The sequence below is a fragment of the Liolophura sinensis genome, chromosome 7, assembly GCF_032854445.1.
Source record: "Liolophura sinensis isolate JHLJ2023 chromosome 7, CUHK_Ljap_v2, whole genome shotgun sequence".
NCBI lineage: Eukaryota > Metazoa > Mollusca > Polyplacophora > Chitonida > Chitonidae > Liolophura > Liolophura sinensis.
The window spans coordinates 39,613,409-39,636,244 of NC_088301.1; the positions used below are offsets into that span (position 1 = coordinate 39,613,409).

General features: G+C 36.5%; 3 protein-coding genes across 3 annotated transcripts in view; 1 reads left to right on the forward strand and 2 right to left on the reverse strand.

The window, feature by feature from the left end:
• The window catches only part of LOC135471735 (uncharacterized), a 55,039-nt gene extending 48,034 nt beyond the window's left edge, over nt 1–7,005 (reverse strand). Inside the window, exon 1 of the mRNA XM_064751060.1 lies at nt 6,919–7,005. The gene's annotated coding sequence lies outside the window, so the exon portion shown is untranslated. The remainder of the gene's footprint in view (nt 1–6,918) is intronic.
• Nucleotides 7,006–7,321: 316 nt separating this feature from the next.
• On the forward strand, nt 7,322–14,303 carry LOC135470337 (serine/threonine-protein phosphatase 4 regulatory subunit 2-like). Its single transcript, XM_064749210.1, has 7 exons — nt 7,322–7,396; nt 7,481–7,562; nt 9,476–9,646; nt 9,915–10,008; nt 10,516–10,553; nt 11,714–12,402; nt 13,071–14,303. Exons 1-7 carry the CDS (start codon nt 7,348–7,350, stop codon nt 13,628–13,630), a joined length of 1,683 nt encoding a protein of 560 aa, XP_064605280.1. The 5' UTR covers nt 7,322–7,347; the 3' UTR covers nt 13,631–14,303.
• A 2,614-nt stretch (nt 14,304–16,917) lies between these two features.
• Nucleotides 16,918–22,727, reverse strand: LOC135470338 (uncharacterized). Its single transcript, XM_064749211.1, has 4 exons — nt 22,578–22,727; nt 20,911–21,336; nt 19,437–19,553; nt 16,918–17,702 (listed from the first exon to the last, which is right to left on the reverse strand). Exons 1-4 carry the CDS (start codon nt 22,662–22,664, stop codon nt 17,205–17,207), a joined length of 1,128 nt encoding a protein of 375 aa, XP_064605281.1. The 5' UTR covers nt 22,665–22,727; the 3' UTR covers nt 16,918–17,204.
• Between the last annotated feature and the right edge of the window lie 109 nt (nt 22,728–22,836).

The window sequence follows — 22,836 nt, forward strand, 5'->3', positions numbered from 1 at the left end:
GACATTCGAGAGGCTTTAATAGACAACACCTCCTTCCTCCATCACAAAAACTTTCCAAGTTGAATACGTAATATCATACATTTTAATAAGTGGATAAGATCATGTCCCATGACTGCCATGGGACATGAATAAAATTTCTCACACTGCTACTAATAACAGTAATAAACACTATCCGATTTAAACGTCCAGAAAAATAAATGTACACGATCATGTGTACAACCTACAAATATACATGCAAGCTCAAATACAAACACCAGGACAAGAGGGTGAATATCATAAGGAAAATGAAACTTGACTGCTTGTTTCCTGTCATCAGATCTTTTCACAGGAGACACAGAACTTAATGTAAGTTTTCATTATTCATTATTATCCATATAGTTTATAACTACAGAAGTACATGATGAACCGTTAATATGCAGATGGGATGACCCCCATTATGTATTTAATGACAGTTTTAGAGTTTTCTGTCCTTAAATGAGCGCTAAGATGTTGTAGTACTACGATCTGATGATAAATGTACCTAATGTGCACAGGGTAAACAGATTGCACTCAAACTACATATTTGGGAATGTAGCTATGACTTGCAAACACATTCACGGGTAAATAAACTAAAAAAATAAAACAAAAACGGAACAATGAAAAATTACATTTGGGTGATAAAGATGAAACAAGGAATCAAATATGACTGGCCTAATGGCATGGCCGTGAACATCATAAACTGTTCAGTTAGATGTTTATTGTTAGATCTGAGATAAATTTCCCAGCTTAGCTTTCAGAAATACAGATCTGTACTCCCATTCACCAACCTGGAGCTCGACCCTTTCACTTGTGCTGTCCTTATGTATATGCTTTACGAAAGACCATATCGTCACATGTCGAAGTTGTATACTAGAAAAACATGATTTCTGTAGTCCTTCAGTAAATGAATTCTTACTTCATATCACCTTGTTATCAGTGAATAATAACGACCATTTTCAATTTGAGTCAGCCACACTTGGCATTGTCAGGAAAAAGATAAACTTGTAAAATGATCTGATTGAAACCAATCAGATAAAAACATCTAAAGAATGATTGACAAATTGTTTGGGAGTCTTATTTTTAACTTAAGTGTTAATAATGAATAGAAAGGAACTATAATCAACTATTTTGCATCAAGGAGATGATCTTAATTTAGGGAAGAGCAGCCGAGTCCACCTTAGCAATGGAGTCACATGATTTGAAAATGGCAGCTCGCAAAGTTCTGCTGCTGCCCAAGTGGGTGAGTGGGTTACATTTGTATTATTTGTGACATTATGGTCTTTATTATTCCCACATAGTGAGGTGATATGAATTCAGAGGACAGCACAGGCAAAGATCCAAATTCTGTCAGGGAACATGGCCACCCGATCTCAGAGCCAAGGCACACGTACACGTATTTATTCTCTGAAATTACCAAATGTTTACTGTACTCCTCACCTTGAAAACCGTTGGAGATATTCAGTTCAGCCGCATCATTATTTTGCATACACGAACGCTTACGATCTGATGCAATCACTAAGTTCAGTTGAGTATGTAATCCAAACTTTACTTGGAATACTTCCGGTGTTACGTCTGTTCTATAGGATTTCTCTATTTCTACCCAGTTTATTTTGGAATGTCATGTTAATAATACCTACCCTAAATGACCTAAACTTTCACCCACAAAATTTTCATTTGGCAAATAAATATCAGAAAATATTATTTTTGGTACTAAAACACACAATTTGCCAGTAGAATGTCATCGTATATTTCAAGCAAACCTCAAAACACCTTTCTAAAATCAACATAGCTCTCAGAATCAGGAAAAATGGACAAAGCTGATCTATAATAATATTACTGTCACATTACAAAACAGGCTATACAGGCCTATTCAATAGCTGGCTAAGTGGCACGCCAACTCACAGTTTTCCTTTGCTAATTCAACCAATCACTCATATGTGTCACATATAACTATGGTACTTTTTGATTCTCTTGGTCAGTTGAACTGTTCAAGAAAAATTAGAAAGTTAGTTTGTAAAGAATGTCTTATGTCATGCCGGCAGATGTAACATGTTACTGTTCCGTTACTCAAGAGTTCCCTCCCTTAGAAACTCCTAATGTACTTAATAGAAAACAACTCTAATGCAGGTTGTCGGAATTTGTCAATGCCAAATATGATTTCTGATATTTACTTTCCTTGGAGGTTTAAATCTCTGAACAATGTCCGATTTTTTTTAATCAGTGCAAGTTTGTGATTAAGATTTCAAGGACACTGACACAGAAATAGAATAGAAATTAGAATGTGCCTCATTGACATTGCTGATGGAATCCACTGATACTATTTACATGTATTTATTTATTTAATTATTGTTTAACACCATGTTGGGGAACTTTTCACTCATTTGTTCCTTCATTAAAAGATTGACCACCTTACGGACAACTATTCCCTCAGGTGACGTACTGATATGCACAGTATATTGGCGAAAGACAAGTGGTCTTAAATGAGCGTCATCGACCACTTATTTTCACCAAGGTACTACAAGCAGTGAGAGCAGAGGAATGTACAAAATCCTCGTCCAAGGCAGGTATTGAACTCACACCTCCAACCACTAGACTATTTCCTGCTCCCAACAAACATTCAACTGCACACATGTAAAATGTCATTATGTGAGCACTATTGCTTTAAAATAAACCATCAAACAAACACAATTTATGCAGAAAAATTTGTTTTCCATATCAGGGCATAATGTTTCTTTCATTTAAGCTTAACTTCCAGCAATGTTACTCGAACGATCCCACCGGGCATTAACTCTCATTCAAAAGAGGTATCCATACATCAGAAACCTTTAACATTGTTGCCAATGCAGAAACTCTGTCAAGTTTGTCAATGAAGTGAAATCTGTGAGAACTGCACCTTCCCCATGTCTGCCTTCAGTATCAGAGGTGTGGTTGACATAGACAAACACTGAGGTCATCTCAGTTAAATTGGGGTCATCCCACCAGATAAGTACCTATCTGCAGCCAATAAATAGCCTAGCCACTGCAACTAGCTAACTATGTTGCCAACAATGACAAATTACATGCAGAAAGTGTAACCAGGTAAAAGTCCAAACATGTATAGGCTTAACTAAACAGGATATCTAATAGTGTCGTAAATGTAAAAGCTTAATGACTGAATACAAGCTAAAAATACCAAGAGAACTCCAACAATTTGTCCAGCACTCATGTTTTACATATTAAGTTTTTTAACAAAATTCTCTATGATTGTTCAAATGAAAAGTTAATAAATGATTCTGATAATATTTAATAATCCTTATTTAAAGTCATATTTATACATGTTTTAGGATCTACAACAGAGGAAAAGGAGTAACAGTGCAACCATTAATGACACGTCAGACAGGACATATACTGTAAATCTCCAACCTTTTCAACAAATTAAGCACTTGTTTCAGTGGAATTTATGCTCACAATTATTATGAAAATCACACTAAAGATCATTTGTTTGTGTCCTTAAAGATGCAAGCTTTGCAAAACTGTGCAAAGTATTTCTCTATACCCCATAGTTCTCTCAGAATGTTTCAAAATACTAATTAAGAAAACTAATATTCAAAAACATACAGGTATACATGATGCATATCACTACTGCCTGGTCTCATTATAAAAACAAGACAGAAATACCATAAACTGGCTCACAAATAATCTTCCTCGATACTATTTCTTGCTTTTTACTTTTGGGATTCGTATCTAAAGAACTAAAATCATTCTAGTCAATACAAGATACTGCATTTTTTTCTCAATATGTCCAGTGTTTTTAACACTTTCTGTCATTAAAGAAATCTACATGTTCCTACATTTAAACACAGTCATAACCCACTTCAGGCCTAGAAAGTCATAGACATTCTGAATGTGGATCTCAGTTGAAATTTTACTCGTCATGTGACTTGCTCTAAGCTATCCATGTTTCCATATTATGAATGGTTAAGGATCTATTTATTTTATTGGTGTTTTCATCTTTACTCAACATTCAGGATCTGAGGTCAACAATTAGCTGATATTGGCAGCAAAAGATAAACCTCTAATTCAATGAAATTTTCCTTTTTTTCTGCTTTGTTATTTTATAAATATATATTTTTAAACCCTCTGCTGCAGGTTCATATGCACCAACTGCTGATGTCACTGCCAGACATATATCATCACTTTAAATCCATCAGCATGCATCACCACCTTAAAGCAACATTAAATAGGTTACTTACGGTAAACTTGACACGCTTATTTTGATCACCACTCACCCAAGTTAATCCAGACACAAAGGCTGCATTATGTGAGTTAATTGCCCTTCTAAAAGTCCAATTATCAAGCATGTGAAAGTGTGAGCTATACCATCAGCATCAGATAAAAGTTCTGAGATGTAAACAATAGCCCTATCCACTTCAAAAATTTCTGACTTTGACACAATGGGGATATGAAATGATAACTACACAAATGTAGATCAACTTTCCTACCATGTGCATAAACATAACAAATATACATCATGTCACATCTTCCCATTCATACTAACTAATTTATTAGAAATAAGAACATAAATGATACTTTATTATCAAATTTTAACAAAGATTGAAAAGAAATTTATGATTACAGGGGGTCAAAATGTTTGATATTTTGAGACTTTCAGAATGATAAACTCAACACAAATATATCATTCAATGTGGTTCAAAGGTGTCAACTGTATTATATTCCCGCTACATGCATATCATAAATAATATTATGAGCGTCAGTATATTTGCATGACTGACACAAAGTCATCTTTGTGATAACTATTGCTCATACTGAGTTCATCATTATTCTTAAAAACTAGTGAACGACCAAACATTTTGACCCCTCCCTAGACTAGAGCCTAATTTAACTGAAACTTCATAAATATAGCCAGACATCCAAGAATAGTCTGTGCATTGCTTAATTTCAAAGGCAAAGAAAACACTAAAATAAAACATTTATCAGATGAAAGACCACTAAACATTGTGCAGGAATATAGTTTGATTCACTTTTTTTAGAATTTTTCTAATGCCTTTAAAACATAGGATTTTATGGTGGTCTATTGGGACCCAGAGGGTATCAGTGACTTCATAGTTTGTTTCAGTGTCTGCCAGTTAAATTCATTCATAGCTCTAAATAAAGATGCATTTTAAATGACGAAATAAACTAATCTATGTGTGTCAAGTGGTAAAAAGTTGAAGTGACATCAATGGTCCCAATATGATCAGAAAAGGTCAGAGTAGAATTCAAAATATTCAACGCATATAACTAGTTACAAAAATATTCTAATAAAATAAATGAAACTATTTTCCCGGATAATATTTAATGGTCTTTCATCTGACATATACTCAGGCTTGTGTGTCCTTTGCCTTTAATACAAGGAAACACTGATTAGTGAACACTGCCTATAAAAGTAAGAGTTGTCATAAAAACAATTAAAAGTCTTCAAAATATGACATATCCCCTCCTCCATACCAATTGGAGCCACACCACTCAATCTGTGTGCATAGTGAAATCCAAAATGCACGTGCATGCACATCTTCAGATGGTCACCATACAAGTTGACAGGCAACAGTGCACCTGTAGAAAGCTGTATTCAAGAGAAGTTGCTCTGACAAGCTCTGATTAGATTACATCTTCAAACACCAAGAACTTGGAAGATGCATGTAATTTAGACAATTCTACCTAAATGCACATCTACATATCATCTATAATAGGTAATTTGTTGAAACCTACTGAAGTCTTGTGTTTGAAAGTAAATTTTTAACCTAATCTTAACATTCATACTTTTTAATTACATTATTCAAGACTGGATATTCAGGTAATTGTTGTTTTACTTCCAAAGGTTTACATGCTTCATTCATGCAGACACAAAGGCCAACATGTTGTTGAGTTTGAAAGTAAATTTTTCATCTAAATCAAAATGTGACATTCATACCTTTCATTTACATTATTCAATACTGTGGATATTCATGTATTTGTCATTTCACTTGCACAGGTCTACATGCTTTACTCGTGCGGATACTGACCAGTTTGAAATTAAATCTTTGATTTAATCCGGGCGTTTATACCGTTTGATTTTTCATTGACATTATTCAAGATTGTGGATGGGTGGATGTTTTGTCATTTCACTTGCACAAGGCTACATGCTTCACTCGAGCAGATACCAAGGACAAAATATTGTGTAAATAACATGGATGTTGACACGAAACTCATAATAGGCAACAAAATTTCAAAACTGCACTTTGTAGTTTGAGGTCAAAATGCAGTGCAGATGGCCAACACTGAACAATACTTGTTTAACGATGAAAGTCTGAGATTGCTTAGACCTTACATTTGGCAAAATTTTATTCAGCCAAGGATAGAACCAATCCAATGTTTCATTTAAAAACAGAAAACAAACTGGCAGCACAGCAGATAACTATAGGACTACCAAAGAATCTCAGGCCAATGTGCCCTTGGAAATAACTGATTTGACATTGTGTTTCCAATAAATCAACAGATTATCAACTGGTAAGGAAAATTTGTACTGAGTACGGTTCCGCTAGCATACAAATGTCACAGCAACCAAACTCTAAGTCTAATGCCATACCCAGTTTCCTTATAATACAGGCAAGCAAGATGCTAGACAGGGGCTACATAAGTCTTCAGGTTTCAAGAACAGTATGACTTTACATACTTCATTTTCTTTTGCTATGTTTCCACAGACTGTCGGGTACTATCAACACACAGCTAGGTCTACAGCTTAGCCTATAGAACAAAACGTGTTGGGTCAATAAAATCAATGTTTGCTTTTGCCAGTGCTTTTGTTGTCATTTATTTGAAAAACTGTATAACATATGTAGGTCTAAACAACAAAGCCGAGACCCTGATATGTCTACTACTTACCGTTAGTAGTTTGAATTCACCTGTATTGCAGATTCAAAGATACACAGCTTACTTCACTCTTCTGTCAGGAGTCGCGCCATATTTACAAAATTCTTGACATCGGATGTGACGAAGGAGATCACACCAGGTACACCGAGTATGCCCGAACCGGGTTGGATGTTCCACTTTATGATAGGGAACAAAGATGTATGGTACAAATTTGATTATTATAAGTCAACTTTGTGCTTATAATCCAATGTTAAAATGCATCGTGTCTGATATTTACATTGCAAACAAACGAAGAAGTTTTGACAGGAAAACATACTAGTATATAAGGACTACTTTTAATCAAGAGAAGGCAAGAATACACCCCTTTGAAACGTTATCAGTGAAGCCACATACGTCACTTCCGTGCCGCCATTTCTTAAGTTTTACACTGCAGGAAAGGAGATGTCGACTACAATGGATAATCAAGAGGATATTTTGGACGCTCTGAGAGGTTATTATCATTTTTTTGTGACAGAGATTACTCCGTGATACCTCGATGACCAGTAATTAATAGTTTTACGCGTTCTACTTGTAGATTTTGAGAAGAAATCGCCCGTCGAAATACCCCCTGTACTGGAGCAGTATTTAGGCCGTGTCGCATCAACGGGGGAGACAATGTGAGTAAAGCCTTGAAAACTGTATCTTAAGCGTAGTTATTGCTGCGTGTGTGAACGTTGTTCAGTTCAACGTGAAAGCCTAGGAGTTGAAAGTGCTTGTCAATGGATTAAAACTGAACTCTAACGTTCATGAAATGTCATATGTTGACCCACTACACTTGCAGGATGCAGGTGTAAATTGGTTCACTGTGACACTGGCATAACTGATTATAAGCAGTGAAACTTACATTCTAATACTGATGGTTATTGCTTGAAACGGTGAGATATTTAGAATAGATGATAATGGAGCTTTCAGTGAATCAGTTGTTGCTTTGTTGTTATACCCCTGTCAAGTTTAAAACTTGTCACTGGGACTATTCATGATGCTGAACATCATTCACTATATGTAATGGTGCTACATGGTTGCCCATAGCTTCAATAAGAATACAGGGCGAATGACCTAACAGGAAAATTGCTTAATCCAAAGAATCTGATATATTAACCAGGTCATCTTAGACTCAGCTGAAGCCACCTGTTTGGTTCGTGCTCATCTCTTTGGAATATGTAAGCCCATTCAGCATTTCATGGGTCCGGTGAGTTTATGCAGATGTCGGCGAGATATCGGCAAGACTCTTGCAAACTGATGTATATAAAAGGCATTATTTAAAGGTGGTTTCTAGATTCAATATACATCTATCGGTCAACTCTATGGTGCCTTTGGCACCTAACGTAAATTCACATCTTCTTTGTAAGAGCCCCCGCCTTGTCCCGGCTAAATCTGAATGAACTCCATATAGTAAGAGAAGTAACTTGTTAGCTCGTATGGTTTTACTTAAACTTAAAATTAAGAAATGGAAAATTAAACAAAGAGGACACAAAATGCCTTTTGATATAATTTGATGTGTAAGCTAACCCTGTGCTCCCACTATCTACATCAGTGACATCATTTCTGATCATAGACAAACACCATACATAAAATAAATGGGTTCTTAAGAGAACAAAAATTTTAGTTTTGAGGTGGGGGTGAGGGCAGTTCTACATTTCTCTTAAATCCATAATTTTCGCTTTAGGGTTCGTGAGTTCCTTTTCATGTACTGTTTGAATTGAATTTTGCTATTTGTACACAAAACTTTTCTACTGGAAGACCCATGTTCCATCCTAAATAGTGTCCCTCCTAAGCCTGAAGATCAATTCTGATACTCCCTCACATGGCATATAGGAATAGGACAAGTACCCATTATCAATATTTTCCATTCTTACCTTGGGAAGTTCTGTGCAGTAGCACAAGCTTCACACAAATAAGCAGCAAGGCCAATACTGGCCACTGCTTGAATTTCAGATCCAGCCAAAAAATCAAATGTACAAGGGAGTTTCGAGTTCAAACTGTTTATCACTAAAGTTAAAAAAAAGTCCTACTGTATCATGTGACAACTGTTGCAGGATCACATTTACTATACTTTTTTTTTTCAAAAAGTTATTTAAAGTAGACAGTTGATGGAGAAAATTGAGGAGCTGAATGTTTGTGAGATGTTTCTAGAGGAAAGACATATCATTTGTGCCTCTGAAACACAGTGAGACAGGTCATCAGTAAATTAATGTCAAGAAAGGTTGCCTAACATTTTTCCTGAATCAGATGATAGAGGAGGACTGTTTTTACCTTCATTGACAAAAAAGTTCAATCTTGAAACTGTATTTTATCGAGAGTTAGTAAGATATAAACACTAATATGCTGTTTACGTGTAAGTCTACATGTAAAGTTCACTTTCTGTAGGTAAATGATTGGTAACAATAACATACCTTCAATTTGTTGGCATGAATAAAAACGTGAACCTCAGGAAGATATGTAGGAATGGATATTTCTTGAGGTCAACTGAAAATGTGACATTTATTAAGATTTCTTTTATTTAACAGGAAATTTGTATTTTCTTCCCCAGTTTTCCATGGTCAAGCATGAAACCGCTGTTTGTGAAAAAACTAGATGAAGTAATGCAACAGTTTGAGACCGAAACACACATGGACAGTTTACCACTGAGCCCAAATGTTGAAAATGTTAAATTTGATGCCATGCGAAGAAGAATATTGGAAGCAATCGATCGATTTCATGGGTGAGACTATCTGTTGAATATGGGAAAATGAATAGTTTATTTCAATAGTTTAAATCCTGCATCAACTAATGTTAATGTTGCTCTGAAAGGTGGTTTGCTTCATGTTTTATTTAATAAAAAAGAAGCCTCATGTATCAGTAAATTAATTTTCTATGATTTTTTTTCTTTTGCTGTACTTTAGAAATTGTTCTATGTTCATTAAAAAAAAAATAGAAACATGTGCTTAAGTAGGACTTCTTTTTATCTTGTTATCAATTGTGAATTTCAGAGCGCCATTTACAATACAACGATTATGTGAATTAATTACTGAACCAAAGAAGCATTATAAGAGAGCTGACAAGTTTCTTCGGGGTATTGAGAAGGTAAACTCTGACAGAATAAAGACTATTGGCTTGATTTGATAACTATATATGATGACAATATATGATGAATATTTCTGAAACTTCGAAGTGACCTTTGATTGAAGGCTAATGTATCCCTCTTTTTGCTAGAAAATGAAAATGGGTGGATGTGTTTTCCAAGTGGACAGCATCACTTCTCTCAACATCATACCTTATGTTGTGTACACACACAGTTGTAATTGTCACACGCACATAACTGCTTTGGCCAGGTAAAACCTGCATCACTCGTTGCCACAGAAGTTACATGCACATAATGCCAAGAAGGCCATGGCTGCCATTGTACAGGTGAAATATTGTTGAGGTCACTTTAAATCACTAATGGAATCAACAGTTAAATGACTAAAATTTAACCACAGCAACAGTGATCAGAAGGGAATTGTTCCTCATAGTCATTTAACCTTACCATAATTATATATGGTTGTATTTTGTCTTTCCTTTACACCTCTGTTATATTTTTCTTTGTTTCAGAATATTCTTGTGGTTAGTACAGTTGATCCCTTTGGAAGGTATGTTGAGTTAAAACTTCTTGCTTCCTTTGTTCTTGTGTGGTCATGCATAATATTGTTTTGAGAACGTTTGCCTTCCACCATTATGATGCAAGTCACACCTGGAAAAGTAACTTTCCAGGTAACTGTTCAAGGGTCCATAGTTTACTCCAGGCACTTCAGTTTTACTGTTAACTAAAGGGAATTTGCATTTCTTAAGGGGACATATTGCCATAGGCAAAAAGATAGTGCTGCAGTTTAAAGCATCATTTACAAATAGTCTTCCATATGTCTACTGACATGTTTCTGACTCTAAGTGGACAATCAAATGTTGTTTCATCCGTGATTTCCCTTTGACCCATACTGTGACTCAAGCCCCTGTATTTAGAAACATGGTCGAAAATTGACTTTTTTCACTGATTTACATTCCCTTGTGGTGTCACCTCTAGTGTAGATGGCGCGAGACTTTAAGTGAACTTCACATGTCGCACACAGCATTTCGTTGTAGTCATGCTGCTTGCAGTTAACATGCTCTATGTTCTACATACAACTTCATTCCTGCCTTTCAAGGCTCAGCCGTTTGAAAGTGTATTCGTTAATACTGGTATTAAATCATATTTTGTATTTGAAGTTTAGGCACATTAAGCAGCCAGTGTGGTTGTCCAAAGTAAAAGTATAACAGCAGCAGCAGATTGAGTTCATATTTAAAATACTGTTATGCAATTATTTTTGGTCTGAGTACAAATTTGAAAACTTGGTTTAAAGCTGAATCTGGTATTAAGTCTATAAACGGTTTTGAGCAACAGGGCCCAGATCATTGAGAATTACAATATTTTTCCAATACACTTTGATACTGTCTTGACTAGTAGGTGTGCGATCCATGAGCGAACGTTGCATTGTAGGAATCACTGACTCTGCTGCCTCATTTGCGTGTTATCTCATCAGGTGATCAGTTTATACCAGTAGCAGATTTCTCCATGTAATTGACCGTATTGACATCTTTCGAAAAAATGTAAGCCTAGGGCTTTTAGTCAAATGTAACTCATTTTTGTATTTAGCTGAACCAACTCAAAAAATCTGTTTCTTTTGGAAATATTTCCCTTTAAGTATGAATTGAAACAACAATCAATTAAATAAATGAATAAAAAATTTTAATAATCAGATTTTTTTTTGTTTTACAGGAAAATTGTGTCTGAGTCAAAAAGTTTAGTGAATGGTTTGGATTCAAATGGTCATACACAGCAGGCAGAAAAGTCAAGTCAAGGAGAGAGAACCTTGACATGTCCCAAAATATCACATGAGGCCAGCTGGATTTCAAATGAAACCACGTCTTCTGTAGCTCTACCCACAAAAGAGGTGATACAAGGTAGCATGGACTCAGACTGTGAGCTTGCAGCAGGAGAGGGATCTGGCATAGAGAAGAACATCGGACCTAACACAGGAAAGGTGGAAGATCATAGTCATGACAGTAATATCCCTGCTCACTTCAGCAGAGCAAGGGAGACAACTGAACCGTCAGAAAGTTCTTCCCATCAGGTACCTTGTCCATCAAACATTACACAAGAAACCAAAAAATGGCTAAATGCCGACTCTACACAACCTTGTGCTAAAGACAGCGGAGATGCCCTAGTTTTGCCAGATTCACAGGAAGCACTTCAAAAGCCGCAGCTAGCTCATTCTCACAATGAAGAAAAACTAAAAGATTCCCATCCACAGATTCATTCCGAGGAGACCATGGACCGTCCCTTTTCTGAGGTTCCAGGTTCAACGCAAACATCAGATCGATCTACAAGTCAAATATCATGGCCTAGTGGTAGTGAGAACCAAGATACCTCCGATAACCAGACTGTTGTTTCTTCCACAGAACAAGGTACATAGTACATTAAAATAAAGATATCTGTGTACATTTATTGCCAAGGATATCTGTAGCTGAAAAGGTGTCAATCGTTACAACATGGGAGGAACAGGTTTAATTCCGGCCATGAATAGGGAATTTGTAGATTCCCATTCACACTGTTTACTGGACGTTATATATATTGCAGTTTCATGAAGCCTTCTTAGTGTTAAGTAGCTGTAAGCTTAGTTCACTTCATATATCTACGTGGTAGTTAAGATCTTACTTCATGAAACCGATGGCAGTTTTCTTACAGTAATACAGTCTATTTACCTGTGTTGAAGTTTGTCAGTAACTTGCCCAAGGTTAGTGGTTTACCTGGGTCCTGTGTTTCCTCCATTCATAAAACTGACCACTGTCATATACATATATGAAGTGGAGACATCTGGTTTTAGAAAATGTATGGCGTTTAATAACAATTAAGTGAATAAGTATAGCTAAGAGTATGCAAGTTGAGAAGAATCAGTCTGAGGAGGGCACTTACTCATGTCATTCCCCTACTGTCTTTTCTTGCATATGGTTTAATCGCATTTAATGTAGTTCAAAGACAGTATACATTATGTGAATATAAATATTCTTAAGATCAGCATAAAACACCGGTCAATTAATCTAAACAGATCTGGTATAATAATCTTATATTTCAGATTCAAAACCTATGGATGAAGTACATAAAGGAGAAGAACCATCATCATCAAAGGAAAATGAGCAGGTAGTTACCCACAGCTTTGATGGAGCCCTGGTTGGTGCAGGCAGCAGTGGCAGGGAGGCTCAGACAACACAAGAAACCCCAGAGGAAGGTATTAGCAGCAGTGAGAGTAGTGGAACTCCGTCTCCCCCTGGAGACTCGCAGGAAAACGCAGAGAAGGAACCGGTGTCTGCCTCCGCTCCTCAGCCTATGCCTGACTCGCAAGCTGTGACTAATGAACCTCAGGAGTCGAACAAAACTGAGGTCCCTGACACTGTATCTGCACAGAGCAACCCAACATTTTCTCATCTTCATGAAAAGGGAAGTGAATCAGAGACCGTTAGTTGTGATACCACAGACCCTGCGAGTAGTTCATCAGACAATACAGGTGTAGCCATGGAAACAGAGGACAGTACAGCAGTCACAACTGGCTCATCCTCAAATAAAGACGAAAACCCTCCTGAATCATCTTCGTCAGACAACCTATCGCCGTCTGACGAACCTATGGATCAAGACTAACTACTTTGAATTTATCCTGTAGTCCATTTCAGGTGTGCTCGCTAGACGAGTGGTGGAAAACAAAAGTAATCACATGAACTTTAAACTGAAGTTATGTTTAATTCTGTTCTCTGCAAGATGGCCTCCTCCCTTGCATACTGAACAGTAAAATGTATTTGCCAAAATTAAACTGATTTTCTTTTGTCCCCCAATAGGCTGAAATCAATATTATAAGTTACTGGATACATTTTTAAGCAATCTTGATGAAAATGGAATAATTCATCGAAAAATTTGGTGTTCATAACGTATATATGTATATATACCAGAATGGAGAAAGAATGTTGATTAAGTAGCTGCTAGTGAAATCTTCATCTGGAGTCATTTTATGCTACAGGTTTTCCAAATTAAAATTCTCTCAGTTGTGAGCTACAGTGAACACCTACCCTTTGTAATATAAATTCAGAAATTTTATGTCTGTGAAGATGCAGTTGCCATATATACAAATTTGCCTGTGTCCTCCACAAATTCAATTTTATCAATTGAGCATTGTGTGTTTATCACCCCTGTGACGTCAGCATACATCCCATTCCGTCTGTATCCCCCTATCCCATGAAAAGATCTACGTCAAGAGAATGTTTTTATCATTATGTAAATTATTGTGTCTATTAAAATGTATTGTTTTCCTAATTATAAACCCTTTTGTTAAAGTTCATTGTTGCAAATGACTGCTATATTAATTAACCAGATGTCTTAGTAAATGTTGTGGTATTAAAAGTAAATTTTGTTACGTTTGCTTTTAGATGGTGTCTCAGGTAGCTGGCAAAGGCCAGTGGATTTCTCTATGCACTCCAGTTTCCTCATCCTACCGACCATCGTCATAAAAGTAAAAAATATCCTGAGCACAGTTACCTTAATTTTTCAATCTTTTTACGTGTTTGCAAAGTGTACATTCAAGCATATTCTGAAGGTATTTCTCTGCGTAGACTGATAAAATTATACTTTATGTGAAGCCCTGAAGGTGGCCAATCCAGCTATTGCATTGTTTAGTGTAGTAAAATCTAATTGTAAATGTGCATAAATTGCACTGAAAGTTCTTTCATATCCGAAAATGTTGAGGAATTAGGGTAAATAAGACGCCATGCAAAGGAATGTATCATATGACTTTAAGTTTGAAACTTTTTTTTTTCACTGAAGATTCATGCCAAATCTAAACTTCGACTTATGTGGAAAACATAAGTAAATAAAGCAGAAATTTATTAGAAACAGTTGAAACGAATGGAAAGAAGTACTCCACCCCAAACAAATTTGCAGGTTACGGGTAAGAGCCAATATGCACTGGATACAGTTGATGCCATGCGAAATCCTGCTTAACGTGAATCTTCTCTAAGAATTGTCAGATTGACCACGTGAAAGGAGGTCTTGTCTGATAACATGCTAAGCATTATTTCGCCTTATATGAATTTCATGTCTTACCTATGCAATAATCACAGTTGAAACAAATGATTGGTACAGCCCTTATTGAGATGGTATAGGCCTACAAAAGGTCACTCCTCCCCCGTTTTACCAAACACATCGTCTCAAAACGGCATCTGGAAATTCCTTCCCTCATTTATGACAATAGATTAAATTTGAAGGGTGAAAATACCAAGCTATAATATTATCTACAGAAATTTATGCGTAGAAATATACGCATTCGTATACCAGTCGTCAACCTGTAAGAACGCCCCAGATAAATAATCGCATGGCCAATTCCCAAGACGAAGTTTTAACACAAACCTCCACAGAACTGAATTAACCTCTATATAAAGTACGAAATTAGGATGGAATCTTTCAACGAGAAGCAGTCAACAGTTTTCATTGATACTGGAAAAGGTAAGGTATGTTTTTTAAGTATGTTTTTCGAATGATCGAAATTAGCATTCAAATCGCGTATATAGTATAGAAGTTGTCGATAATAAAATGTGTTCATGTATCTCAGTTGCGCTTTGATTATAACTGTTGCCCCTTTTGTCCCAGGTAAAGCAGAAAAGCCAATGAATTTACATGTATTTCGCTGCCTTCCAGGCAGTGATAGTGTTATGAATATATATTCTTCCCAGGCCACAAAGGACATCTGAAAAATTTCCATATTTTCCAATCCTAGTGAATACAGTTAGTTGTATGTAAGAATGTCTATTATGTCAGAAGATTGTATCTTGCGTTGCCTGATGCCTCAATTGATACACATGTAAGTTTCAAATGAGTTACATTCACACTTTCAACATGTAGGATAGTATAAAATAATGCGCAGTTGGGATCAGTTCGGGCTATACCAGCCCCGGTCTTTGATATCTAGGGTTGACACGTGAACAGGAGGAGTCAATCTGCCGGAAAACGTGTGAATTTCGCTCGAAGGACTGACTTTTCAGTTTCCATTAGGGAATAGTGGATGGCGGGTTTCTTTCTGAGTTCTGAAATAAATTGCTATGTTGTCATTTAGGACATGTCCACGTTGAGTTAGCTCTGATGTTGAAAAACTTTGTGTCCTTTGTCATAAAGTTGGTCAGTTACTAGCCAAATAGCGATAGCTTTTGTTGGTGTATCTTAAAATATACCCTATAATTAATACATATATAACATTTTATGCATATAGGCCCTTGAAACCATATATATTTCACATTTTAAAGTCGAAGAAGTTCCGGGAAGTAATATGATAAATAATTGACACCGGAGCAAACGCATTAGTATGCACTTCTTTGAAGTTGTCGAAATGAACTATAGTCATATATATGCATGTTCGTGGGGCATACTGGTGGCGCAACATGGTGTTTCCGATTTATATATATACATGGAGTATCCGATAGCCTCTATGGAATCCTAGATTAAAATTTGATTTACAGAATTTTAGAAATAAATGACTAGGTCTGTTTACAACTTTCTGGCGAAATATCTAATTAAGGTGATATTTCCTGTTTTTACTTTTTATTAAATGGTCGGAGTGTACAGAAAAAGGTGCATGCAATAAGGCCTAACTATACTGTTGTTTGCCCAGCCATTAGTGAAATCAAGGATGCCCTTTTTTATGTTTTATCGAGTTATTATTGCTTAATTTTTTATGTGAAATGTTATACCATCATAAACAATTGCTATTGGTCAATGAATGCAGGTGTGAAAAGGTTCTTAGAATTTCAGATTTAGAAAAGAGTCACCAGCTTTTTGATGTGCCCAAACATGTAGCCTACTGCGCATGCATGAAACGTTGCGATATCGTCAATCTGTGGTTCTTTCTTATCACTTTATAGCTAAACACAAACAGCAACGAAGAAAAAGAGAATTCTTATGTCTTTGTATTCTCAGCAATTGGCCTTGAGCAAATTTATCCAAACATAATATAGTTGTTCATATATATCATCAAGAGAAATGGCCTATACATTATAGCGAATTTTTCAACATAGCGAATTGAAATTCAAAACGTAAACAATCCAAATTAAATGAAATAAATTCGCTTAAAATGACGAAAGCCGAAAATTCCTATCATTCCTATCATATTCCACTGTGGGAGCATGGCCATCAAGAATTTATTCCAACAAGCAGTTTATAATAAGCTACACGGTTTTTACTTTCCCTGAAGGAGCTGTTTTGACTGCAGATTTTTTTGAAGGGAAGCCTTCGCATAGGGGGAGTTTGGCCCAATTGGTATAGGCCCTCGTGGAATAGGCCCTTTTGGGATAGGCCACTGTGGAAGCCGTTCCTTAATTAACCAGTTAATAGTTGGAATCATCAGCAGAGGATTTATGGTTCTCGCCTCCACGAGATCACTTAGACCATCTATCTTGGGCAGGAGAGCTTGGGATCCAGTGTTACATGTGCAGTTGGTCTGGGCATGGCGCCGTTCCCGGTTCATCGGGATATCAGTTATCTTGTTGACATGGGAAGGAGTGCTATCTGATGGACGAGAACGCTTTTGTGGGCCTCTGCTACTGTCCACAAACTGGAAAAACAAATTCTTGTCTAGCCAGTAAGTTTTGGCATCCTGACAGTGCTTGGCTACGGCTGCGCCGACGCATTTCTGGAATTGCTCTTGCTCGTCGTCCGATTCAATAATGGTTGCCGGCTGAAAAGGAAATGAAAATATATCAGACTGATGGATTGAATGAAGAGTGGGCGCGTGAATCACTGAATAATATAGCTGATAAGTAAGCAGCTGCCGTGACCACAATTTAAGGGATGGAATCCATGCTGATAAATATAGACCTTTAATCAAAACAAATTTGAATGAAAATCTCTTCATGCGTACGTATTTAGCTAATCGGGCTTATTATATATGTGTGGAGTGTAACATTCAAGTCAGGATGTTTATATTGAAACATTTTATGGAATCAATTTTGACACCCATATAGCGTACAATGTGTAAAGCTGCTTAATTTTGTACAACACGATTGTGAGAATTGGAAGAATGCAGCGTGTTGGATTATTAGTCAGGTGGCTTCGTGAAATTACCGTTATACTTAGCGGATAAAAGCACCATATATGGCAAAACGCTTTTGTAGAGCCTATTAAATAATGTTAGACTAAGAGGCCGGACGGTCTACAAAAAGTGATACAAAAAATTTCAAGATGGCCAACAATACATCAGTGACAGAATGTCTCTTTTTTCAAGATCTAAGAGTGATAAGAAACCCAGGGTGATTGCCGTATTTGATATTGGCGTAGCTCAGCATGGTATTTAGGACACTTTAGTACAACAGAACTTTTACATTCTTATATACCATAATACTGTTGTTCCAATAAATACCAAATATCCAATAAACATCGAAACTCTTGAGAAGTTGAGAAGAAATTATCACCCGACAATATGAAAAAATAGCAGCCTAACTGAAATACTCTTTAGCCATGCATACTGAATGAAGCCTGAGATGACCATTTCAGCAAAGCTTCATGCATTTTCTCTTAATAGTAGGTTCAGAGATATTGCTGTTTTAATTGTTACGAATATCAGGCTGATTAAAATGAAAATTAATATACATGTAAGTATAACTTTGGAGGCTATACGGCACAGGTATCAGTCTCAATGATAAGATGCAAATGTCCATGAATTTTCTTACTGTACATAGGTTCAGAAACATACCGGGCACGAAAATTGGGACAGACATGCAGACAAATGGTCAGACAGAAAGATATGTAAGCAGGGCCATGACAATACTCCTCAGCCCTATACGGGTCAGAGTAATAACGCAAGGAAGACAGTCCTTGGGAAGAAGGACAGAGAGGAAGAGACCAACACTTTTGTTCAAGAAGAACATTTCTGATCGTGGAAAGGATGTTCAGTAAGAGACTTACACCCTTTCTCAACTTCCTGTGCGGGCACAAGTTGTAATCAACCTTTCTCAACACTATGTTTCGGAACTTTTTCTCAACATCGTTAATTTGACAGAATGTTATTTTTCAACTAAAATTACTTAACATTGTACATCTGTACAGTTAAATCGTGAAGATGATCTGAGTGTTAAAACCACATTGAGGAATGGATCCCACTCCATACCACAATTGTTGTGGTGATTGAGACAAATCCTTGAGAAGGTTACAAATAAGCTTGTAGAGAACAATATCCACTGCAAGCACAAAGAAAATCAACCAACATTAGAACAGCTAAACAAAACAGAATAAAAAATTAAGCCAGAGTAAACATATATATGCATTTGCCTATATATAGGAGCAGTGCAATGGCTAATGGGAACTCAGTGTACTAAATTACGCTACCTGTGTTAGGTCCGTAATACGTTTTCAAAAGCATAGAGCCATACAGAGTCTTTACTACATAATATTATAAAATGAAATAAGGACTCACCAGGTTTCTTGCATAAAACTCTCTCTGGGAACTCGGGAGCACAAATGGTTCGAAGTAATGATTTATGAAACAAGCGTTGCGATCGACATCCTTCAATGCAGTGACACCTCTGTCTCCCTACAACACATAGATATGGCAAATACTATAACTATTTGATCTGCAAAATTTTGTGTGCTCCTAATATAGGTTAATATATTTATTTCCAAATTAAGCGGTACTGTATAAAAATGCTTCAGCAAAAGAAAACTCAAGACTTTATTACTTTGCCTTTGTGTATGGCTGCATTTGCTATACCAAACTTTTCTTTATGTACGCCTTACTATACCAAATTATTCTACGCGCATCCTTAAATAACCTTATTTCTATACGCGTGCTTTACTAAACCAAATTTTTCTATATGAATGACTTGCCTAATATATCACGCTTTTCTACATGCACGCCTTACTACAACAAACTTTTCTATATGCATGCCTTACTACACCAAACATTCCTACATGAATGAATTACTAAACCAAACATTTCTATAAGCCTACCTTACTATACCAAACACTTTTGCATGCATGCCTTTAAACTATACCAAACTTTCTGTATGCATGCCTTACTCTGCATGTTTCCTGTTACAAAGTGGAGTGATGTAAGGCTAATTCAAACTCCGAATGTAATCATACTACAATGTTAGTATGCTCGTGACTAAAATAGTCAAATGAAAACAATTCAATAAAAAAAGCGAGAGACATTTTAGTATCTCAAACGTAGCCCAAACTGTATATATTGACTAACGTATATACGTACATTAATTCCTAGGGACCATTGATACTTTTCCAATAAGTAAAATCCCCTTAGATGATTAATTATGATGCACCACAGAATGTTTAATGTTTCTTTTATCATACAGTAGGGTTGACGTTTATGGTATTATAGATAACACAAGTTGCTTAATAGAACTGTTGAAGCAACGCGTCTTGGAAGTGTAATTTTAAAGCGGTAAAAAACACACCCAGGACTGCAAGACCTGCAAATAAATCCAGTGATTAAGCAAATATTGAAGCCTAATATAAGTCACTGTGCAGGATTGCGAATACAACAGTTCACAGTGTTTAAACAATTGTACATATACCAAAGGTCTCTAGATTAAGCTCACACCCCCCCCCCCCATCCCCATCAATCAAACGTCTCTGCTATCATGGAATTCCCAAACCCAATGTTAGATATATATTTGTATTTATAGTAACCGGAGGCTCTAAACGAATTCTTCAGTTTTAACCAATGTATGCAATCTTTTTATACGTGTTTTAACTATACTACAGTATGATATATTTACTGCATACAACAAACGCAAATATAAATGGCGATGGAGAAAACATAACCATATATACAGTAATACCGTCAGCTCTTTTGCACCAGGTGCGTTTTACAAGTTTAATAATTCACTGATTATTAAATTGAGCGAATGGGTTTACAGGCTGGTACATACTGTCCGTGGATCGTGAACGATTGCAGAGATCCCACTCTCATCCATTTTTTGTGTTGCCTTAGGGTGGGGTTCGTTTGCTTCCGCCCATTCTTGTCTTCTGATCAACGCCTCTTCTTCAGTTTCAACAGGTTGCAATTTAGGCAGTGATGGCCCTGCTGGAGACACTCTGGCCGCTGCAGCCTGGAAAAGCGGAACTTTATGGATTGGAGAAAGCTTAACGGGCGCCGTCAGTTCTTTTGCACCAGGTGCTTTTACAAGTTTGGGTGGTACTCTGAAGGAGGGCACCTTGGCTGTCGTTTGCCAGTTTGATCGATATTCGTTCTTGGACCAACTTGGCTCTGATGGAAACTTTCGCAAGATAAGAGGTGTAACATCCTTTTCTCCAAGCTTGTCTGCCTGAACATCCACTGGCTTCTCCTGATCTTTCTGAAGTTAGAAAAAAATCAGCCACTGAACGTTAACGCCCTGCAAGATTGAATGTTCTAGTCGTACATTGTACCATATAGTGCACAAGAACAAGAAATTTCACTTTCATTCAGCTTTGATTGTCAATGTTTCTTTTTCTTGCAGTATATTCAAGTGACTAGTGAACTCGTCGGTTCAGCTAATGACTGTTCATATAACATATAAATATATTAAATATATCGATATTTAATTGTACTTCATGCACGATATAGCGTCTATATAGAAAGTGAAGGAACTCCAAGCCTAACTATATGTCGTATGTTTATTTATATATCCTGGAATATTTTTACTTATACGAGGGTGGTCATGCAGTATAATGCATGAGTGACGGAAACCGGAATGTAAGGGTATAAACCAACGATCTTTGGCAAGTTACGATAAACTTCCTCACGTGTTGCGTAAAGATTCCCACGCTAATTATCGTGTTATGTGCTGATAAAATAGCGAGGGAACTAAAATTATTTCTACTTAAAGAAATTGGCCGTTAAATTCGTCCCTGGGTGATGATGGATTGCGTTTTCGTCCATCAGGAACGGGTTAATCCAATACATCAATGAAAATGCGATCCGCCATTAATCAAGTAGTGACTTTAAAGGAAATTTTTTATCAATCCAAAAACTTCCCTGTCCAAGATCGGGATAGAACTCGCACCTTTTAGGCGTCCAGGTATATTGGAGCCCCGCTATTAATGTCATACAGTTGCATCATGAAAGTGTGTGTACAATGGCATATTTTAGGAAATACCGAATTGGCAACTTCGAGAAGTGAATGCATGGATGAGGTGTAGTGGTAGTAGTGAGATTAGTGAACGCCCAACTAAATGCATCTTTCCATTTTTTTCTTCAAGACATTATATACAGTTGTACAGAATTCTAGAATTTGCAATATTCACAATAATAAACTTTCCGCAGGGATTGGTCGAATGCTGAATAAATATATGAACTTAATCATGAAAGCTGCACTCTTAAGCTCTCATTTAATCTAGTTATTTTTTGTTACATATAGCATAAGCCGTATTTCTATTTTCAGTTTGAAAATTAAATGATATAACCACATGTGTGCTTAGAAATCACATATAGGTCTTCGCACACAAGTATGTATCTCAAAATTTATCTATTTGTGACTTTAGTAAAATATTGTATATGCCACACTGCATTGATGGTCGACATTGTACTGTTTTATACAATTCACACATAACTTACTGTAACAATAACGGCACAATCTGTCAACACGCTAAAGGTAAGGCACATTAGTAGTATTCTTTTCTGTACGTGGCCATCCATCGTCATTGAAATTGTTCACGCCAGATGAACGCTTCCCTTTGGCAAACAGGCGCTGGTCTAGAAATGACAAGTATGTCGAGCAGCACGCCGCTTTTCATTTAAATTCACGTGATATAACTTCACGTGGGGTAACAAGCAATCAATAAACTTGATAAATTGTCTCAATAAATATTTACAA

Excerpts from the sequence above, each read along its gene's own strand:
- LOC135470337 (XM_064749210.1), top strand. The coding sequence starts at position 7,348 with ATGTCGACTACAATGGATAATCAAGAGGATATTTTGGACGCTCTGAGA. Across the intron at positions 7,397-7,480 it reads TATTTTGGACGCTCTGAGAG|ATTTTGAGAAGAAATCGCCC; the intron begins GTTATTATCATT and ends TTCTACTTGTAG. Across the intron at positions 9,647-9,914 it reads GCAATCGATCGATTTCATGG|AGCGCCATTTACAATACAAC; the intron begins GTGAGACTATCT and ends TGTGAATTTCAG.
- LOC135470338 (XM_064749211.1), bottom strand. The coding sequence starts at position 22,664 with ATGACGATGGATGGCCACGTACAGAAAAGAATACTACTAATGTGCCTT. Across the intron at positions 21,337-22,577 it reads ATTGTGCCGTTATTGTTACA|AAAGATCAGGAGAAGCCAGT; the intron begins GTAAGTTATGTG and ends TTCTAACTTCAG. Across the intron at positions 17,703-19,436 it reads AGTTTTATGCAAGAAACCTG|CCGGCAACCATTATTGAATC; the intron begins GTGAGTCCTTAT and ends TTTCCTTTTCAG.